Raw genomic sequence first — 21,902 nt, forward strand, 5'->3', positions numbered from 1 at the left:
TTTGCAGAAATTGTCAACTTAGCGTATTAGCTCTTGGTTTTGAAGTAAAAGGAGCTTCTAGGTGGAGTGTATGGCAAAGCCAGACTCTGAAGTTGCTTATTGATATTACTTCCATGTCTAAGAGTCTGAATATTCTCTTTTGAATGTGGTTACTGTGATATTAGATTGTCTCAAATATTACAGCCAAACTGTTTGGTAAATGTCTGCTGAACAGAGAAGGGGATGCTGGCGTACAACATTATTAATGTTTTTTGGTTCTTTTGAAAATTGCTTTTTAGTATTATCTTATAATTTGCTTGAGAAAGTTTTGAACAGAAGGAAAGTGACTTCTCTTAGTCCATAGAACAAGTACAGCACTTTGGAAAACAGCAGTGATGTCTACTTCAAACATTCCACTGAATGGCTGAAGGGACATCCTCTAATGGGAGATCAGAATTTGTATTGAATTTTTTTCACAGCATCATAGAATAATTTGGGTTGGAAGGACCTCTGGAGGTCATCGTGTCCAACCTCCTGCTCAAAGCAGGTCTAACTTCAAAATTACATCATGCTGCTAAGGGCCAAGTCCAACTGAGCTTTGAAAATCTGCAATGATGGAGATTTCACAACCTCCCTGAGCAACCTACTCCAGTGCTTTACTAATCCATTGTGAAATTTCTTTTCTATCCAGTTGGAATATCTGTTGTTACAATTTGCATCTGTAGCTTCTTGACCTTTCACTGCCACCTTCAAGAAGAGTCTGCCTCTGTCCTCTCTACAATTCCTCACACTCAGCTGAAGATAGCAATTAGATTTCTCCTTGGTCGTCTTTTCTCCAGGCTGAATAAACCTAGTTTGTTGAACTTCCTGAAGGTCCTAGGGGCCCATTCCTCCAGCTTGCAGAGTTTGAGGTACCTGTGACTGGCAGCCCTGCTCTCCGACGTAGTGACCATTCACCCCAAGAGATGCCATCCACAGGATTGCTCTGGCTTCGTTGTGTCGTATCATCCAGGTCATTAGTGGAGATGTGAAGCTTTATCAGTTCCATTTGAACTTTGAGCAATGCCACTTGTAGCTGGTTGCCTGTTGACTCCTGCTCTTCAAACCCAGTGGTCCAGAGAGTTCTCCACTCACGTTCTAGTACACCCATCCAGTCTGTGTGTCTTGAGTTTGACTGTACAGTTGCTATAAATGTCTGTCTGCATCTAAAGCCTTGCTGAAGTCAAGATAAAAGACATTGACGGTTCTGCCCTTCCCACAGAGTCAGTCATTTCACTGTAGAAGACAGTCAGTTTAGTCAAGTATGATTTGCCCTTGGTATATCCAGGTTGGCTGTTCCCAGTGACCCTTTTATTCCTGTGTGGCTGGAAATCAATTTCATGGAGTTTCACTGCATAAATTTTCCAGGGATGGAGGTTAGGACAGCCTGTCTGTGACTACCTACTAACGTGCTATGTATTGCAAATGAAGTAGTTAAATTTTTTTTGAGTGTGCTTTTTTCTCTTGTCCGTTTTTTAGAGGAAGATTATCCAAAATCAATTCAGTCTCTCTTCTTTAGGTCAGCAGATGGTAATTCCATTCACTCACTTTCACCATAAATCAAGTTTTGAACAGTAGTCTAGCTGTTAAATGATTTATCTGATAGAAGAGATTTTATGATCCATTCAGTTCCTCATTTCAAAGGTATTATAAATACCAAATGAAAGAATGAAACACTAGATGAGAAATTATGACAATCTGTAGTTTGGAATGTTAACACCACTTGTTTTGGCAGCATTACTGGACTTAAAACAATAAGATCCATATGGATGCTAATTTTCCCAATTTTGAGTAATAAATACAACCTCTTTATGGTTTAGGTAATGATATTACTCAATACCACTGCAGGGTCCAGTAGACGGTTTCATGATGAGGTAATAAATAGCAATTTTGGAGAGCTGATTATTTGTATTTTTCTTTTATGTGGTTTATGATGGGGGAAGAAGAAGAAATCACAAAGCTAGTGAAAAGCCTTGCCCTCTCCTGTAGCTGACACGCTTTGGCTGAAGATATGTCAATTGAGTAATATGAGACCATCCATAAAGCTCTGCGTGCTCCCACATTAAAGTATCGTAGAGAAACCTTCAAGCGGAAAACCAGTAACAAATTGCAGCTGAGATGCTTATGGCATACTGCAGTGTCCTGGGTGCCCTAGCACCAACCTGCTTATTTCTCCATATGTTGCTTTAGTCAGGAAGAAAAACAGAACGGTTCTCTGGTTTTCCTCTATTTTGTAGACAGCAGCTATGAGGGGGAAAAAAAAAAAGAACCCCCCATGATGCAATAACTATGGATCTGAAGATGATGTTACTGGCACAGACACCAGGCTGAGTACTTTACTGTTAAGCATCTCTGCAGCAGTTTGCCCACTGGCCCAACCCCAGTGTCTGTAGCAACTCTTCGGTATCTCCTTTTCTGCTTCAAATGTTAGAAATTTGCTAACCCATCAGCTGGAAGGGGTAGCCAAGTGCTCCGCACTCTTTCAGCACCACTCCTCACGCTGGTGCTGTGCTCTGTGTGTGCTCCCAACTTCCTCCCCTCATTTCAGCTCCGGGAGTTTCAGATCCGCCCCTTCCAAACTGCTCCATCTCCGTTTCTACCGATGTGCCAACCAAAGAAATGGGGCAACTCGGGGCAATGCAAGGAGTCGTGCTGGACCCGAGTAGTGGAGCCCGTCGGTCACTGGTCCTGTACTCTGGTCAGCCCCGCTGTGACCCACCTCCTCGTGGGAGTCAGCACAGACATAGACCACGGCCTGTCTCTCCTTTTCAGAACTGGGGCTGTGCATGTGGTCCTCGGGCAGGACCAGCTGCCCTGGCAGAGCCTTGCAGGTCCCCTGTAGTCTTTTGTATTGCTCCTCATTTCCCATCCTGATCCATTATCTCCTTGTCTTTTCTGCTGCCATTTTGTGTGCGTTTTCCCTCACACCCAGATAAGAGCAGGGATTTTAGGTTCTGTGTTTGGGGACATTACAGATAGAGAAAGCGTCGTGTCTCCTCAGCTATAAACTTTGGACATGTGCTAACCCTGCGTGTTCAGGTGTGCAGAACTATATATGCCTTTTTTTTTTCAATTTCTCTTTTTTCTTTTTTTTTCAAGAAACAAATTAGAAAGAAAATACATTATTTTAAAATACAGCGAATGTTTTCAATATGTAGTCAGACAGCAGAGCTGTTCTTTGGTCCAGTCACCTTTGAAGAAATGATTGTCATCTTACTTTAACAAATACTGTTTCTTCATTTTGAAAGAGTGGCACAGGCTCTGACAGTGATTTAAGGTCTTTAGTGTTGATTTCATGCGAAAAAATATTTTTCACAGTATGACTTTAAAGTAGACTTTTTTCCCCCAATTACTCTACATGTTGGCAGCAAATTAGCTTTGAGGGAATATTGTGCACATCATAGTTCTCTGTTGATGTATTGGGGAGTCATTTTTGGATCTTTTAGCTCAGTCAGACCAATGACTGACGTTCATGTCTTCTGTTTCTGTAGATTTGAAAGACTTTCTTTTGACAGGAAAGGTGATGTGGAAAAAAAAAAAAGAAGCCAAAGTACAAGAAGTGATTGGCAAAGTGATGATATCATCAAATGTTCAAAGACTTTGCAAATTGAAGCTTATTAGGCTGACATTTTGTCTTCTATTCAGCACTAATTGGAATCATGCCTGAGTGCATGATGTGGAAGGTACTTAATACCTGAGTGTTTATCATGACAAAATGACAGAAATCGATGTCAAGGATGCTGTAGATTTCTGTTTAATGGAGAAAACAATATATTTCAAACTGCAATTACATATCTCATAGTAATTTATGTTCATATGTATGAAAGTCTTCCTGAAATATTGCAAATAAGACTATTTTTGGCCCCTAAAATACTGGCCTGATTGTGAATATTCCATTTTCAGGTTTTAAAGTTGTTCTTCAGGGTTCAGAAAAACAACACTGATGTAGTTTTTTTAAAAAAAAAAACCACTGACACAGTGTTTTTTCTTGAAACAGATCTGAAAATCCCACGAAGAGTGAACTCTGTCTTTTGCATGGGTGATACAATTCTTCTAAAGTTGTCTCTGACAACTTGAATTCTTTTATAGTCTATGCTTGTGCTGTATTGGCATCTGTAAAATGAACTTAGTAAAGAGAAATAGCGGGGAAAGTAATTTTGGAAAGGCAGCTACTGCAAACACAGAGTATGCTGGAATATTTGAAAATAGCTTCATGTTCTCCTGCTGTATTTGGTGTCATTAGGGATTTCTGAGTTTGAGGTGGGTGCCTGCCACTTTCAGGGGGCACATGCATGCTGGCTGGGGGAGCACACGTGACCAATTAATCTACATCTTCATCTTGGACCTTATGAAGTTGAATTAAGATCTTTAATTAAACCTCTAGTATAATATAAAATTAATATTTATTTAACAGTCCATGGAAACAGCTGTTAGTTGAAATTACCTGAATTAGTGTTGCTAATGAAATACAGATTGATCAATACAAAGTAATATATTCAAAACCAAACCAAATGCAAACACAGATCAGTGTAGTCTGGATGCTCATAGGAGTTACTCGTCATCACGTGACTGATACAGCTGCCGGTGTGTTACTGTAAAATCCAGCAATCCTGTAACTAATAAGATGTTGAAAAGGAGTAGTTTAGGGGCTGATGGGAATTATTTGTATTGTTGGAATCTTCTCAGGGGTCTGAATCTACATTGTGTTAGTCAAAATACATACTAACAGACATTCCCTGTCTCGGTGAGCTCACAGCATACATGTGCTTATAGGATATTAGCAGTGGGTACAGCAAGCAGAAGGTTGAGGACCCGTGATAATCAATGAGGTTTATCAGTAGGTTGACATGGTTTGCGCAAGAAAGCAGAAGACACAGCACGTGAGCCACTTCCCTCAAGTGGCTCTACTAATGAGATAGTAAAAATGCCTTTCCATGATTTGTCTGTCGCATTAGGAGACATCTGAAGTGTATTGGATACTTGCCATGTCTGCAGTGGCTGCTGTTATCAAAGGTTTCTTATGTGACTCAACAGAAAAGGAAAAGTGTTTGACTTCGGGTGGGAGATGAGCACATGAAGAACATTGTTGCCTGTTCAAAATTTGGGAACCCTTATAATGATTTACATGCTTATGTAAATGCTAGTTGTTCAATCTACTCAAGCTACATTTATTAACAACTAATTGTAAGCCTTCTAAAACTATGTATTGTAGGAAATCAAATTTAAATAATAATTTGTTATTGTAACTTTTGATCTGTTGGATATTGTTGTTGGGGAGTGGAGCGGGAGGAGAACGGAACAGGATCCAAGCTGTCAATATACCACTGGTAATATTAGAGAGAAAATACGTTTTGTGCTAAAGTCAGTTGGGGGTGTGTGAGAGAGAGAGAGTGTGTGTTTGTATGTATATATGTATGAGTATGTGTCTGTATGTATTATTGCCCTCTAATGGATAGAATCTGAATGGCTTAGCTTTCCATGCTTATTTGAGTTTCTGTAGCAAAACATCGTTTTCAGAGTGTCTAGTATTTCCCATTTTAGACGAATCTTGTAATGTTTATTCGTAAGTCTGATACATCTTTTGTGGGTAATGTTCCTTTAATTTGTAAAATTAATTTGAAATTCAGTAGAAAATCCCACAGCTTAGAGAAGTGCCTTTCTTTGTTCTCTGAAGTTTTATTTCAGCTAAATTATAACTGCTTAAAATTCACCATTTTATTTTCCTGTTTTAACTATAGTGCTAAAATAACAACAGCAGAAAGTACCATGTCTCTGTACCATGGCAACATGAATGGCCTTCGGAGAGAAGCAGATGAGTAGAGCTCGCTCGCCTTGCTTTATTACATCCAGAGCGTGCCCTTGTCTCATAACACTCCTGCTGAGAGCCCCGTGTAACCAGGATCTGCCGAGCTCCTGAGATGTGGGTGGCAGAGGGAGTGAGCTCTTCATCTCCCTTCTCTGGTGGACACCCTGGCTGTAGCGGGTCTTGCCGGTGGCCACATCCACCCCATCCTGCTGAGCACCTTCCCAGCTGCTTGCGCGTGTAGTTTGTGTTCTAAGGAAAGGGATGAGAGTTTATAATGTAAGTTCATAGACTGAGGTTTCAGATCTTCATGAGATTCGTGATAAAGTAAAGTATTCTAGTGATGCATGGTAGATTAGGCTTTGTTTTGCTTTTTAAAAAAGCTATCTTTGAAGGTAACTTTAGACTAACCTGAGAAGGAAGGCTGCAGGTGAGTTGGAAATTTGATTTACAATTGTTTGTACTGAAAGTAGTCCACTTCTACATGTTCTTTATACTGGAATCCTAACATAGTCATATTATTTCCTAGCAGGACTCCTTTCATTCAATAAATACCTTTGGGAGAATTAGATTTCAGAATTACATTTCTTCTCTCTGCAGCCGTAGACTTTTCCTTTTCAAAATTTCCAGCGCTTGCCTTTGCAGTTGGATAACTATACGGTGTTTTGAACACATAGCAGAACATTTGTTGCTGACAGCTTGCTTCATCTCCAGTTGTAGATGCATACGATTTCAGCGTAGCAGTGAGCATCCAACAGTTATCTTCCTCCCCTCAAGGAGATTCATGATGGCGGTGGTAGGCAGCATGGTTATTACGAAGAGGTTTCTCATGTATATGGATTTCAAGAAGGCAAATATTCATACTTATGAAATCATGTAAATGTTCTGGGAGACCAGCAACTGGTTTCCCAAAGCTCTGCTAAGGAACCTCCAGTCTCTGTACATTAAGTTTTAGCTGAGTCCATCATATTTCTGTTTATGATCCAATTAACAAACTGAATCTGGGTTGGAAGAGCCGAAAGAACAGTGCGTTAATCAAATTCCTTCGTAATGAGTGTGTTTTCATATGAATGACTTCTCGAAGGTGTGATACAATGCGGGGCGTGCAGTACTGGCTTTTCCTGTCCCTCTCCAGGGCTGGGGTGCTTCCCGGGGCTCTACCTGCTCAGCTTGGCAGGCACACTTTCACAAAAGACTATTGTAGTGATCAGAGAGCTTACTCCTGGGAGGAAAAGAAACTGTCTCTGGGTTTTGGGCTACTACATTTTCTGTTCATGGTGAAAATAGAAAAAATTTGCATATGTTAACAGAAAGATGAAGGATGTTGCAGGAGCATCTTCTCAGCCCAAGATGGGGACTTTATCTGCATTTATGAATATTGGTTTGTTTTTTTCTGAATGTTTCCTAGCAATATGTTTTTTTCCGAGAAAAGTTGTTTTCCTCTTACAATGCATTGGCAGCCATTGTTTGTATTGTTTAGGATCAGTTGAGGATTTTTTCTAAATGTTATTTTGATTTGATGGCTTTGTTCGTCAGTGCGTTATGAAAGCTCTGGTTGTTTAGGGCACAAGAAGGGTGCAGTACATTACCGGGTCACGTGCTCAGTTAATGCATGCACATTGTGATGGCAGTAGTAATAGCACCATTAAAGAACAAAAGGTAGCGACACATAGTAGCTCTGGATCTGGGCAATCCCCTCAAACTACCATAAATATTTGAGCAATCTGAATAGTTTTGGACTCTGTAGTAAAGCTTTCCTGTTCTTATCTGGCACTGAAGGAATGTGGAATAAAGTATTCATTTAACAAAGTATAAAAATATGTATGCTATGCAGTTATAATCATGTGTCATTAATCAGAAAATACTGCAGAAACTCTGACAAATTAAAAACACAAGGATGTGTCTGCAAGGGCTTTTTCAGTCATTAAAAAGCTGCTTCACCTCTCAGGCAAACTATTTAATGGCAACTTCTTGCTCAGTGTACTGACATCTTCAAAGGCTCTGACATCTGTCGGCCTTTGAACTACCATTAAAAAATATTATCCCATTTCCATTCTTTTATGCCCATTTTTTTAATTATAGCCCTTCTTTCAAGTTAGGAACATGGTTGGTTTAAATGATGCTGTCCTTTCGTTTTCAGCCACCCAGCTGCGGTTTGAATAAATTGATGTAGAATCAAAGGCGGGACTTTAAAGGGAAAAGGTTTGATGGACTTGGACTCCGAACCAGATGAGGTTTTATGATGAAAAGGGTTTAATCCCAGCACAGGCATCGCTTCTATCAGTCGAGCAGTACAAAGCGATTCATATATATAGGTTCACGAGAAATGATCTGTTTTTTTTTTTAAACAGCACAGATCTCTTCAGGACTTGCAAATGTGGCATTAGCTAATATTCAGAGAGCTGATTTCCTTTCATCCACCAGAAGCTTATGATTATAGTACAGTTCTCGAATTGGAAATGAGAGCTGCAACACAGATTTAAAGCTATGCTGTCTGATTTGTATTCAATATACATGTCACTGCGGGACAAGCTAGTCTAGGCCGAGCTGGTTCAATAAAGGAAAAAACAGTTTCAGCATCTGAAATTCGGGGGCGGCGGGGGGGCGGAGGTACCAATTAATTCTTACCTGCTGTACCTGAGTATTGTGTCGGATACTTAGTAGATTACTATCATTTCTAAAGCTGTGCAAACAAACCCTTGTGATAACATTTCTTTGGCATCTTTTGCATCAGAGGCTGAGAGAAAATATGCAGCATTAATCAGTAATGGCTGCTAATGTAGTCATTTAGATGGAAGGCAATGTTTGTTTTTCTGTGCATGAGTTTCAAGGAGGTTTAGCAGAGACAGCCTTGCTATTCCTTTATAGCACTAGCCTTCATTAATGTGGTAATTAGGCATGCATATGGAGAAAAGTGAAATCTCTGTTTCAACAAATGCATCAGATACCATTTGTCAAAAATAACCACCTCATGGAATTCAAGAAACAATCTAATAGTTCCCTGATTTTTGTGCTTTGTGTAAGTAGAAAAGTGGTACATAGTCAGGTTTTCTTGCTTTTACGTAACAAGTGTCCTTCAAAACAGACATGCTTTCCAGAAAAGTAAAAGCAGTGGATTTCAAAAGTCCACAGATTATGTCCTCTTAAAAGACATTCATTGTTGTACAGAAAGGAGGCTGCTCTATTTGGTGCTCTGCATCCAGTCAACAGTTTCTCCTTCAAGCACTTCCCACAACTGTTGTTCCCTGCCAGAGTATCCAGTTTAGGAGTAATACATTGTTCCTGATCTCTTAATGCAATTTTGAGGGATTTGGGGCGGGGGTGGGTGGGTAGTAAATGTGAACATGGAGCTGTATAAATGGATATATTTAATGGGTTATTTTGTTTTACTTTTATTTCATAGAATTTGCATGTTTAATATGTATTTAGATTTTTACATTTAAACTATATATTGATATTTATTCAAAGTACTGTAGATTCAAAACAGTTGCATAAATAAATCTGAAGAAATTCCTGCCCCAGGATGCAATGGTCTACTTGTCATTCAGGAAACGAAGTGGCATGAACTGAATTCAAGGACAAACTGAGAAGGATGAAAAGGATAGAGATCAATGTAAAGGTGCCAGAGGAAGATACTGAGCCAAAAATACTCTCGGTTCCAAGAAAGGAAATGTTATGCACACAGTTTTCGTTTACTTTGTACAGATATCTGTGATTGATCTTGTCTTTCTGAACTTGGTAGCTGTGGAGCATGATGCCTCCAAAAGGTCTCTGAACTCAGAGGAGCCACTGTCGAGATGATGGGAATAGTGCAACCAGCACTTGAGGATGAAGGTGCAGAGAGGGAGACTAGAAACGGTGCGAGCTGTATGTGTGTCACAAGGACCAGAACAGGCGCCGTCAGCTGATGCCTTTGACTCCAACCTAACACTTAAGTTGGAGTAAAGACTTCCTTGTCTGGGATTTTCATCCTCAGATGGAGGTGACAAATTTATCTGTTTGATATAAGGATTGACACTAAAGATAGTCAACTAGGATATGCTTCTTCACATTAGGAATTGATTTCAAAAAGGAGGAAGTCAAAAGCTGCACACGTGTGTGTAATTCTGCCTCTTATTTGTGTAAGCAGCCAATGTGCAGATAGGAATAAGAATTTACCACAACTCATTGATTAGCAGAAATGCTGCAACTGTTGTTCCTGCCTTGCAGAAATGGGGGTTTTCTGAAAGTTAGAAGCTGGTTGTTTCTTTGAAGTCTAAACCTGTGACAGTTTTTATTTCTGAAGCTACTGGATTTCAGGATTTCTGCCCACACATATTGCCATTCATGAGACCAAGAATGAGGACTTCATGCTTGGTTAAAGACTGTCATCTTCAATATAGCAGCATGACATCAGTAATGAGAGAGTTTCCTGGTGTATTATGTTCTTTAGTAGAGCAGAATAGTACACACAGCATAGTGCATTTAAGTCATCTTTAGTCATCGTCCCAGAGAATAACAGTGTTAGGTTCCTTAGTTGGTTTCTTATAATGATGCTGGAGTTTTGAAAAAAATATCTTTTTCACCTTGATTAGCAGTGAGGGCAGAGCTTGGATGGTAGCATGAACTTTGAGCCTTCCTCAAGTCCCTCAACTAACTGCCTGTTGAGGAGATAGTCAGGGCAGATGACCCGAACAGGAGTTAGTATCCAACGTTTGCATTTCTACAAGTGTTAATTTCGGGAGTTGAAGATGGGAGATGTCATATGCATGAATGGCTTAGTAACTTTGGATCTACATCTTGTCTTATGTTTGTCCAGTCAAGTTTTGCAAATGATGCCATTTCCATTACAGTCACCATATAACCCTTATGGGATGTGTGAGGCAAAACTGCTGGAATATTCAAAAGATGCATGTGTTTTGAGCAGTAATTTAAACAAATGCATCCGAGAGAGAAGTGTGTGATGCTGTTCTGGGTGGGTTTTTTTGGGGTGTGGGGTTGTTTTGGCTTTCTTGCTCACAGCAAAGTCTTTTCAGTAGTTGACAGCACAAAGACATTTGTCATAGACAATACAGCCTGCACCTCTTGTGGGGACAAAATAGGAATTATAATACATTTAATTTTGCTGTCTCATAGAGAAGAATGTCTGTAGTAATCCTTAAATCTGTAATACATCATGTCTGCATTTAAATCAGAGTTACATGTTGTTCGGGAAATGCTAATGCTTTTAAGTTTAATAAGTGGAAAATTTAAATGCAAATGTTTTTTAAAAGCTTTGATTTACGGGATGCTGGTCACAGAAATACTGTATCAGATCGATGGGTAGTACTTCCCAGGCCATGCAGAGATCTTTAGCCGCCTCTGTTTCTGTATTCCATTGCAGGATAGTCTTATCCTTCCTTAAATATCAGTAGCTTTTCTTCACTTTCAGAACAAGCTTTGCTGCAGTGTTATTTCAGAATATATCTTTAACATTCGTCCAAAAAGAATATTTTCCCTTCACATCCTGAAATACAGAAAATAAAGTTCCGGTTGTTTTTCACAAAGGAAGACAGTGAAGACTCAACACGTGTTTGATGTAATTTTCATCAGTCGTTGTTTAGGGATAGGTGTTATGGTTTGTGTGATGCAGCAAACCTGGTATTAGATATAGATTTTTATTTGGTTTTTTTTAGTCACTCTGTATTTTATTTATATTTTGCTCTCACAAGTCGTTGGAGGCGATTGCTGCATTAAGCAGGTATTTATGGCTGATATTTTTTATCTCGATCATATTGAAGTTACATTAATGCAGTTATGTAGATTATTAGGTGTCCAGTTGAATGTCTCTGTTGAAGTTCTTAGTAGAAAGACAGAAGGAAATGAGTCCTCTACCTAGTCCTTTCCAGGTAGGTGTCTTAGTAGTATTATTCAAATCATTTTGTTTGTCCAAAGAGAAATACAAATGTGAACAATTTATCAGACAAAAAGAGAGGAGAAAGAAAGAAAGCTGGGTGTTTTAATTTTTGACTCACTAATCTATTTCAAAGCAAACTGTTCTGGATCTGTCTTCCAGGCAAGAGGGCCAAGTCTTTTCCAGGTCTTAGAACTGTTAAATGAAAAATGTATTTACATTTATCTCCATTTCAACTTGGTAAGTAATCCTTTCACTCACCAGTGCACTGTATTGTTTAGTTACATGTCTAGGCTTGATGTTCTTCCATTTGACTAAAAATCATTTTATTAGGAAGGCAGTGACAATAACCAACCTATATGAAGTTCTGCTTTCTAGCTGCTAACTAAATTAGAATCAAATGGACTTATGTAAATTAAGAAATCAAAATAAGCTCCGTTAATTTTAAGCTCTTTGTGGAGCTGTTCAAATGGATGTCTGATTTTCTGTCTTTCTCTCCCTGCCCACCCCTCCCTCTTTTTTTTTTTTTTTAAAGCCCAGTAGTTTGTAGCTTAAGTGCCATTTACATGAACTGGTATTTAGGCAGCTAACTGACATCTTTAAAAGTCCAGATCTATTTCAGGGCACTCCTGGGGAAAAAAAAAAAAAAAAGAAAATTTGTGTTTATTTTACTTAATACCATGTCACAGCTGATCTTGAGAATTTGCTACCCCTTTCTCACATGTAGTCATAGATGTAGAAACAAGAATGGTGCTGATATTTTCAGTGTATCTTTTCTTGTTGGCATTTTGATACCTGTGTCTTACATATTTGTTTTCAGCCTTCAGAAATATAGTGGCAAAGGTAGGGAACAGTTTGGGGTTTAGATTTCTTATGGAAATGTTGCCTAAGCATGTTTTCTATAGGAATGACATGGATAGACTCTTTTCATTAATTTTATTAAAATGGAGCTAAGCAGAAGGTAACTTCCCTTTATTGTTCTTCGTGAGTCAACACTTCCATCGTGTTTCAGGAAGATGCTTAAGCTGTAGAACAAGAGTAGACAAGATACAGCAGGTGCATTACCAAGAAATAAAGTTTCAAGGGTGATGGACTTTTTTGGGGGACTATGTCAAATGTAAGGGAGAAAACAAAGTTGACCATGGTTTGAACATGAAGAAGAGAGTAATGTTTCGCCTCCAGCAGCATGGTACAGGTAGAGTGGTGTTAAACTTTCCCCCACCCCTAGCTAACACCCTAGCAGATACAAAATAAGCAAGGTTAGTAGGAATGTACTTTCGTCAGACTCATAAATGTTAGAGGCATTTTTCAGAGCACACACAGTGTTGAAACAGTCCAAGTAAAAAAATCTTACAAAGGAGGTTTGACATTTAAAAGCAGCTTAAAGCTGTTAAAATTAATAGAATAAATACGTAAGTTAGCAGCTCAACACCTCACTTTACAAGTCCTAATGGATATTTTCAAGAGAGATGTCAGAGGTACATTTGCAAAGGTGGGAAAAGCTGGGATTGTGTTGAGATGGAGTTGATAGACCTTTGCATGAGCCCTGTAATATGGGGATTCAGATTTTACACTGCTGAACAGCAAACATTTTACTGTTAGTGGTGTGGTTGCCGTCCGCATTGCGTCTATGTAAGTGTTTTTTGACACTGGACGTTCATCTGTTTGAGCCTAGAGAGCTGCCACTCCGTATGCTGCGCACAAGAGAGTACCTAAACTTGATATTATACAGCCTGATTTATAAGCTGTGAACATTTGATTAATGAATGTATTAGTAACTTCACCCCATCACTTTGGTGTAGTCATATATAGGATAAAGATATCTTCTAGTTAAGTTGTGCAATAGCACCAACATTACAGACAGAATTTTTTCCCTCAAGAATGAGACACTTAGCTATGCACAAAATGCTATATAAGTATATAATAAAATACATCTCTTCGAGTACTGAAGTCTTAGCTTTGCTGATATTTTAGCATTTCCAGGAAGTACTAGACTACTGATCAGAACCACCTATAATTACGGTGGTGCTAGCAGGGGTCATGCGCTTCCATGATTTCCTCTACAAGAGCTTGCCCAGCCCCATGATTTTTGGAAGATTTGATCAGTGCTCTTAGGAGGTGAGACCAGCCTGTTGGTCAATGAACTGTTGTTCATTTTCACTTCATTTCACACCATTTAATTTATCTGCTGCCTTAATTACTGTATTTATGGGCCTGTATGTTCTTACCTAAAAGGCATTTAAACTTAACAGTGTAATAGATTGTGCTGTGAAAGCTAAATAGCTGTTTATTACTTATCCCTGTTAATTTGTGCTCTGCCACATCGTTACCCATGTGATAATGTGTGTGACATTTGGGAAAGTAGTTTTCTTTGCAAATCAAATCTGTCTTTTTAAGGATTCATAATGTTGATAAATTGCTGATTTTACCAGCCTCAAGAAAAATTGGATAAGAAGTTTTTAACATATTTTAATTGAAATTGCTATGGTATAGAAAATATTTTCAATACAGTTGGTTAAAGTGGACATAATTGAGTTAATTATAAAGCTTTATTTAGAAGATGACATAAAAAACTTGAGTTACTAAAATGACTCTTGCTTCTGAAGTATCGGGTTAGATTGGGTATCTCTTCAGGTTTAGATTGTAGCTTAGACAAAAAGATCCCGCTTTCAGCTCTGCTGTATACCCTTTGTGTCATTGCCCTGTTACAAAAGAGCCACAAATACAGCTGCCAGCTGGCTGAACTGGCCAGTTGAAGTTCATCTGACATGGAGAAGAGCAAGTATACTGGGACCAGTGAATCTGACTCAGTAGGATGCTTTGTGGACAAAAAGATCAGACAGCCATCGGGACTGGGCCTGGCCCTTGGTACTGCACTTGGTTGTTTAACTGTTTTATCTCTTAAGGTTAAAAGTCCTGGGGATAGTTCCCTAAAACCGGAATGAGATCAAGTGTAAGACCGATTGTTGAGAATTGCTGAAACTCCAGTAATAGGACTCATTAATATAAACCATTTGTTTTAAATACAAATAAAAATTACACATCTTTGAAGTTCTTACAGCTGTACTTTTTTTTCCTAAGCTTAGAGCTGCAAACAAATAATATTTGTTTATTTTTTAGCTTTCTTTTATGTTAGAGGCATTGCTTCTTTTTGTGATGGTAGAGAAAGTTGTATTATCTTTTTCTCAGCACTTTATGAAGCCGTGTTTATTAATAAGAAAGCTAAAGTAGTTCAGATTCCCACTTTCATCAGATAATCCCTTCTAAGGTATTTTACAGTAAATATGCCACCAGTTGCCGTGTGACTGGCATGGGATACTTCATCCACCTCTGCTGGGACCTTGCACTGATCATGGGTAAAAAGGGGGGGTCATTGTCACCACTGAATCACTGGGTGTTTCTACTTTGTTCCTTATTTTTCTTTTAAGTCTTTATCATCAAAGTGAGGTTTGTTTTTCCTATAGGCTTCCTTTCCCTTGACTGGACTGCTCTCCTTTCAAAACTAATCCACTACCCGGTAACGAATGCTGTGTATACCTCGTCCATCTCTGCCCCATCGTGCCAGTGTAACAAGACACACAGAAACAAACCTCCCTTTCAGAAGGCTTCAGCTGATGGTTTCACATCGCACACTGTTCAAATGCGTGCACTAATTTTAGTGTTCTTCCAGTTGAGAAAATGCTGAGGAGGTATTGTCACACAGAGGCAGAAGCTGCGTATCGAGGCTTCGGGTAGGGCTGTTACTTACAGGCTCGTGTTTTGGTTTATTGTCTTAGAAAGATCATTTTGATCATCTAACCTGGCAGTTCATGTCTGAGCTAAATCCTTGGAATGGCTTGGAGGTTTTGGGAGATTTTGTTGGTTTGGGTTTTGGTTTTGGTTTTTTTGGTTTTTTTTTAAATGTTACATGCATGCAAGCAAAATTAAACACAGCGAATTGAGACCTATGCAGTCACCTCCAACTGAAGCCAAGTTAGCTCAATGCAGAAAACTTTTGAAATTTAGTTTGAAGAGTTGTCATAAGCCACTTGAGAAATGCAGTGGTCTTTAAAAGTGATGCACTGTTTCAGGAGCCTGAGTACTCTCAGCAAGGAAGAGCGGTGAAGGGTTATTGCAGCTTCATCTGCTGGGACGTGTTAGTCATTTCTGCTGGAGCAACACCTAAATGACTCTCAATCTGAACCTCAGGATACAAGTTAAGAGTGGATTTGATCTTGACTCTGCACTGCCTTGTTTTTGTGACTTTAAAATATCCTCAGCACTATTTGGAGCTGGATGTGGTGCTGGGGTGGATGTGGTTTGGTGTGTAATACATTGAGAGGGAGACAGTGAAGTCCATGTATTCCATCACTGTGAGTATAAAAGATGCAGTCATGCTCCAGCCTCTTCCTTAGAAACTGATCCAAGTAAATGCTTCATGGGGTTGGAGTAGGAGCTCCTGAAAAATAAAGGGAATATATCTTTTTTTTTTTTTTTTTAGTTAGGCTGTAGTCATTCGGTCCATTTCTCATCACTGTTGCATGTAACTGTAGCAGAGTTTCAGACATCAGCAACAGATTTTAATTTAAACTTTTTGCCAACTTCGTATTTTCTTATGCAATTTACTTTGTAAAATTAAGAGCACATGTTTTCCTTCCAAATAACATACAGTACATTTATTGGCATTTTAAATAGGCCAAAGTGAGTGAGAAACCTTCTTTTTTTCTTTCAAGTCTATTTTTTCCCTACAGGCAAATTGCTGTGGGCTTATGACCCACCCTTTTTGTGTCACTATTTCAGCACAGATATTCTTAGTTAGAATTCTAAGTTGTTCCTTTGAAACAGAAATAGAAATCACCACCTCAGCTAGCCGTTTCTTCAGCTGTGGGATTGTCATACGTGCACACACATATGTACAATGTACCATATTAAGTCATATGAAATCTCTACGCTGTCACAAAGTTTACGATGTGGGTTTTTGTTCCATTTGGGATACTCTATAAGCTAGTGTTTTCTTCCTATTTATGTTCCTGTACGTGAATTAACAGTAATTTTACAAAATGCTTTCTTGTTTGGGGCATGGCCATCCTGTGGTATCACTATGAACTTCTGCATTCTTCATAAAAAAAGGCACAGATCTCTCTAGTTTCATTTACTTGTACCTATACCAGTGAAATAAAGACTATAACATTTTGGTCCATAAAAGGCAGCAGTAGCAATAAACTTTTGGACCTATTATGTACTATGAAGTCTTTATTTCTTATGTTTAGCACAAGAATAATTTGTGCTGGTGGAGTGTTTAAAATGTGTATTTCTCACAGCAGCTCTTGTACTCAAGTTATTGTTTGGACCATGCAAACAATTTGATAGGCATGGTTCACAAACATAGATTTGAGCAGCCAGGAAGAGAATTTAAGAAACCAATACTGAGAAAGAGGATTCAGTTTTACAAAGAAACCAAGCAAGCATCATGCCTTCAGATCTCAAGTGTGAGAAGTGACATTTTGTAATTGTATCTCTTGTTTTTTCCACAGAATCGCAAAGAAAAGACAGTTGCTCTTAAATTTTCTATTTCATGGATTTTTTTCACAACTGAGAGTTGTCATCTGGGTGGTTTTATTTCCTAGTAGTACTAATTTGCCTGCATTTAGGTCTAATAATAGTTTATTAAACCTGGCATGTGGAATAGCAGAATCTTAGTGGTGGAGAGTTTGGGATTCATTTCCTTTAGCAGTTTGAAGATATCCATGTCACACAAAGTTCTCTTATGCAGCAAGTTGGTCAGGTGTAAGCTGCTTCTGCCAGTGACTTTGTTTATGGGGAGAAAATAATCTGGCTGTGAGAACTAGACTTAATTTAAAGTAAATGACAAGAACTGTGTCTGTGATCCCCAATATAAGCTTTTTCCAGTCACTTTGGAGAGATTAGATGTCTCTTAACATCATCTTACTAGCAGTGAAGTTACTCCAAAAGGACTCCTTTAATCATATTAGTTTCGCTGCCATCACCCCGTCTTCAGATTCTTTCTTCTTTCCTAATAGAACCAAATCTGCTTTTGCCATCTATTAGGTCCAACGTTAATGCTCCTTTGCATATTAATTACTGTTACTTTACCTATAACATTCAGCCCACTATCTCTTGGCTCCCCAGTTTTGAGTCTGAAGGCTTAGAGCTGCTACTTTTTCCATGTGGCAGTAGAAAACACTGTGTTGTGCTATTTGATTTTCTAATGGCCTTGTATAAGGGTTATTGAATATAGAATGAAGTAAAGCAGAAAGCCTTTGAGTCAGGAATTCACTTTGTCTCTATTTTGACTTGTAATATGATTTATGAATGAATTTTCCCTGTATTATAGGAGGTTAGCCCTGGCTTCTTATCCTAAATACTTTATCAAACTTTTTAGGAAACTTCTGAGCAATGCAGTGTCTTAATTTCACTTATACAGGGCAGGGAGGGGGAAGTTTAAGGAAGTTTTTTGTTTTAATAAAGAAAGAAGGAAAAAAAAAAAAAAGAGAGTGGTAGTGGGGAGGGAAGGAGCTCTCAAAAAGAGCGCGCTCAGATTAAAAGATAATTGTTACTGTTGCAGGCAGGACTTGCATTGGAATGTCAATTAAAAAACCCAAGCGCTACATATGTCAGCTTAGAACTCAGACTGTATCATCCTGTAGAAATTGTGGCTATTATCTTCGCTGACCAAGCATATATTTGGCTATGTAAAAGTCAGTTAGGCTGTCATTTTTTTATGATCTTGAGGTAAAATTATTTTCTGAAAGAATGATGAAAGTATATTGTAGATTATAATTGTATACTGAAACGCACTTGACATTTTTAGTCTGCGTACAGATTTAATAAAAAATTAAACATGTAGAGGAAGAGATCAGGAAAGGAAGGAAAGGATCTAGTGTAGATTATACTATATGAAACATATGTTTGAGATAATGCTGATATAACCGAAGTATGTGGCCTTTATTATACTTCTGTATACAAATGATGTGCTCATTCCATCTCTATGCTTACTCACAGAATTTTACCTTTGACATAGTAGGGAATAATGCCAACGAGTAATTAAGAAAGCATGGAAGAATAAGCAAGTCCTGTGATAAGTTTCTGAGATGGTTAATATTATTTAATACACGTTACAGCTGTAGTAGTTGAAGGACACAGCTGAAGGTTTGAGGGGGACGACATCTTTTATTACACCATAGAGTTCAAATAGTTTGAAAAAAAAAAATAGGCAAACTTTCAAGCCTTGATTTTTCTCTCTCAGATCACAGTATTTATAACAATCTGTCTTGGGATGGTAATGTACAAGGCAATATATCTGATAGTCATTCGTTTCCCTACTTTGGTCAGAAATGAATGTTTCTTTTTCAAAGATTTGTAGTAATGTGGTTCTCGGAGACTGCAAATAGATGGTTTAGCTGAATACAGACGGTATATTAAAAATGGCTAAAGAAGACAAATAGTAGTTGGAGACAGAGACCAGTTCAGAGCTCTAGAATCAGTAACTGATGTTCCAGGGCAATGGGATCTTTAAATATACAGTAATTTTAATCAGATTTTCTTGTGAAACCTTTAATAAGCTTGAGCTGAGTCACCTACATCTGTTTGGTAGAACATCATTTTCTCATCTCAATACTATCACATCCTCTATGAAAGAATTCCAGAGAACTGCAAAGTTACTTGTGAAGCAGGGGGCAAAAAGGGGCAAGTATGGTGTGAGGTTTTTGGTGATAAATGTATACTCCACTATTATTGTAAAGTAGCAATGTGTATTCTGTGTGCTTCAGGAGTAACACAGCTTTACTGCATAGAACTTTCACTCCCTACCCATTGGAATTCCCCTGTCGAAGGCAGGCAGCGAGCAGGCTCCCCGCTGTTCTACTGCTCCGCAGTCCCCCCCTTCTGATGCCACTGCTGCATCGCACAACTTACTTTGCTCCCAAGGACTTCAGGATCATCTGTGATCACATAAGAGTTTGTCTCTTGCATTTTGAAGGTTGTGTGTCTTATCGATACCGTGTTTGCAGAGTCATTGGGCTATGTCATCCTCTCTTGGCACGCACTAGTTCCCTTGCCCGAAGGAGGATGTTCTTTGATATGTTCCTGGTGCATGTAAGCACATCATGATGAAATACAGTCTATAATCTGTAGCGGTGATTGATAAATGATTGATGATACATGGAATCTCATTAGAAGGTGGCAGGTCATTTCTTAAGGAAACAAAAAAAAAGAAGCCATGGACCTTATAGGTAGTGATTATACGCCACAAACTACACTTCTTCACCGAAGGGGGCATCCCCTCCAGAAAGGTAAAGCTTGCTCTATCCATGCTTTGGGCAGGGGAGAGCTGTATTCATCTGCACATATGAAGAGGAGGCGAAGAGCAATAAGAGAGGCCAAGAAAAGGGATAGAAAATCTTTTGAGTCTGCTTCCTACCCCAGCTAACAGCCTGTCTGAGAAAATCAAGTGGGTTTTGTTTTGTGGGTTGGTTTTGTTTACTTTGGTTTTCATTTCAGGTTATCTGTGATATGGAAAACCAAATCCACAAGCTGAGGGAAGAGCTTATTCAGGTAAATGCTCAGCGGACACAGCAGCTCCTGGACCTGAGCCACCAGTGCGAAGAGGAGAAACAGAGGGCAGCTCGAGACCATGAGACAGCAGTGAATAAGCTGAAAGTGGAGGCAGAAAAGGCCTTGGACAAGGTAAGAGGTTCACATAGGGTGACTTCTTGTGGCATGGCAAAAGGGGAGCAATCCCCCAAAAAGTCAGATAAGCAAAGCTTCACTGAGGAAAAATGTTTTGGGGTCACTTGAGTTGAAAAAACAGACGTTTTCTATACATCTGACATTGGATGCCACAATCACGGCACAAGTATGGAAAGTTTTGCGGTTCTATAATGACAGGCTTCTCTTTGAATACGCAGCGGCCGCGGTCGCTGCTGTAGCTGTTTTCCCCAAGAGCCGTGCCGGGGCAGCACCTTCCAGCTGTGGAGAGTGTGGAACGGGGATGACCGTGTGGTGCTTGGGAGCTGGCAGGACTTTAAAAATCCAGATGATTTCAAGGCAAAGCCAGCCAAGGACTGGGCTAATCACTTTTCCTTTGCTGGAAGAGATAGAGTAGAAAGGGTGGTTCTGTTTAACTAAGCTTTTTCTCCCTTAAAAAGAGGGAAAGTTCTTCAGGAGGAAAAAGTTCAAGCTAAAACTGCAAGGAAATTAGGTCTAGTTGCTAACAATGGCTGGTCTACTTTTGCCTGTGTGCATTGGGTGAGCCAGGACTCTGTGGAAGGCTTGAAAATAGAAATTAATGTTTCAGATAGATCAAGGCTTCCCTCCCCATTCTGTTCGGTGGGGTCACTGACTGCCCATCAGTGCTTGCTGAGCATCCCCTTGTACCGGTGTCTTGAATTCAAGTGTTTCACCACATTAGGGATGATATGAGCTAAAACATGTGAGTTTTATTTCAAAAGCTAAACTAAAAAAAACCCTGCTTAGTATTTATGGTAGACGCTGTGTGTATGTAAGCAGATAGCTGTTGAAGTATCCTTTATATGTGTTAATGTAATAAATCATTCAGTTTATTGCAAAGTGACATACAGTGGCACAAATTAACAATCTGCATATATTGTTTGAACAGCCTTTGTGAAAGTGACATTTCATTTACCTGCGTCAGGTTCTTGGTCTGTAATTTTAAACAGCATTCAGAGGATTATGTTGGAAATCAGCCAGCCTGAAGCCATTAAAATGGCTGTGATCAACAATTCAGAATCTTTTCTGAATGTAAGGAAAGCTCCGCTTGGCATAATTATTTAAAGCCAAGGTCACAGAAAGTATTTAAACCTTTGAAATTCATCATTAAAGGATTAATTTTAACTCAGGAAGACATTGTCATTTTTGCTTAAAAATGGAATTTGAATCTCAATTCTTTTCTTTCTTTGATCTTTTTTTACATGTGTAGTATAGCAAAAGAAAAGTTAACTTCTTTACATCCTCAAATTAAAGTTACAAATAATCCTTCATAGGGCAATATCTTTAGTAGTCTCGAATTGTCATTTCTGTCAGAAATACTTTTTTTTTAATTTGTTGGATTTTTTCTATTTTTCAAAAAAAAAAACCCTGCTAATTTTCAGCTGTATTAACTGCTATTGAATTTTTTTTTTACTTAACCTACTTCCCTATTTTTACCTCTAATCAGAAGAGCACATGTTGAGTAAAAGATGGGAGCGGAAA

General features: G+C 38.8%; 1 protein-coding gene across 1 annotated transcript in view; it reads left to right on the plus strand.

Moving 5' to 3' along the window:
* CEP112 (centrosomal protein 112) overlaps positions 1-21,902 on the plus strand; it is a 172,969-nt gene that overhangs the window by 90,969 nt on the left and 60,098 nt on the right. Inside the window, exon 20 of the mRNA XM_086473829.1 lies at positions 20,193-20,378. Within this exon, the coding sequence (XP_086329955.1) occupies positions 20,193-20,378 (186 nt within the window). The remainder of the gene's footprint in view (positions 1-20,192; positions 20,379-21,902) is intronic.

The sequence above is a fragment of the Leptosomus discolor genome, chromosome 15, assembly GCF_034619465.1.
Source record: "Leptosomus discolor isolate bLepDis1 chromosome 15, bLepDis1.hap2, whole genome shotgun sequence".
Lineage (NCBI taxonomy): Eukaryota > Metazoa > Chordata > Aves > Leptosomiformes > Leptosomidae > Leptosomus > Leptosomus discolor.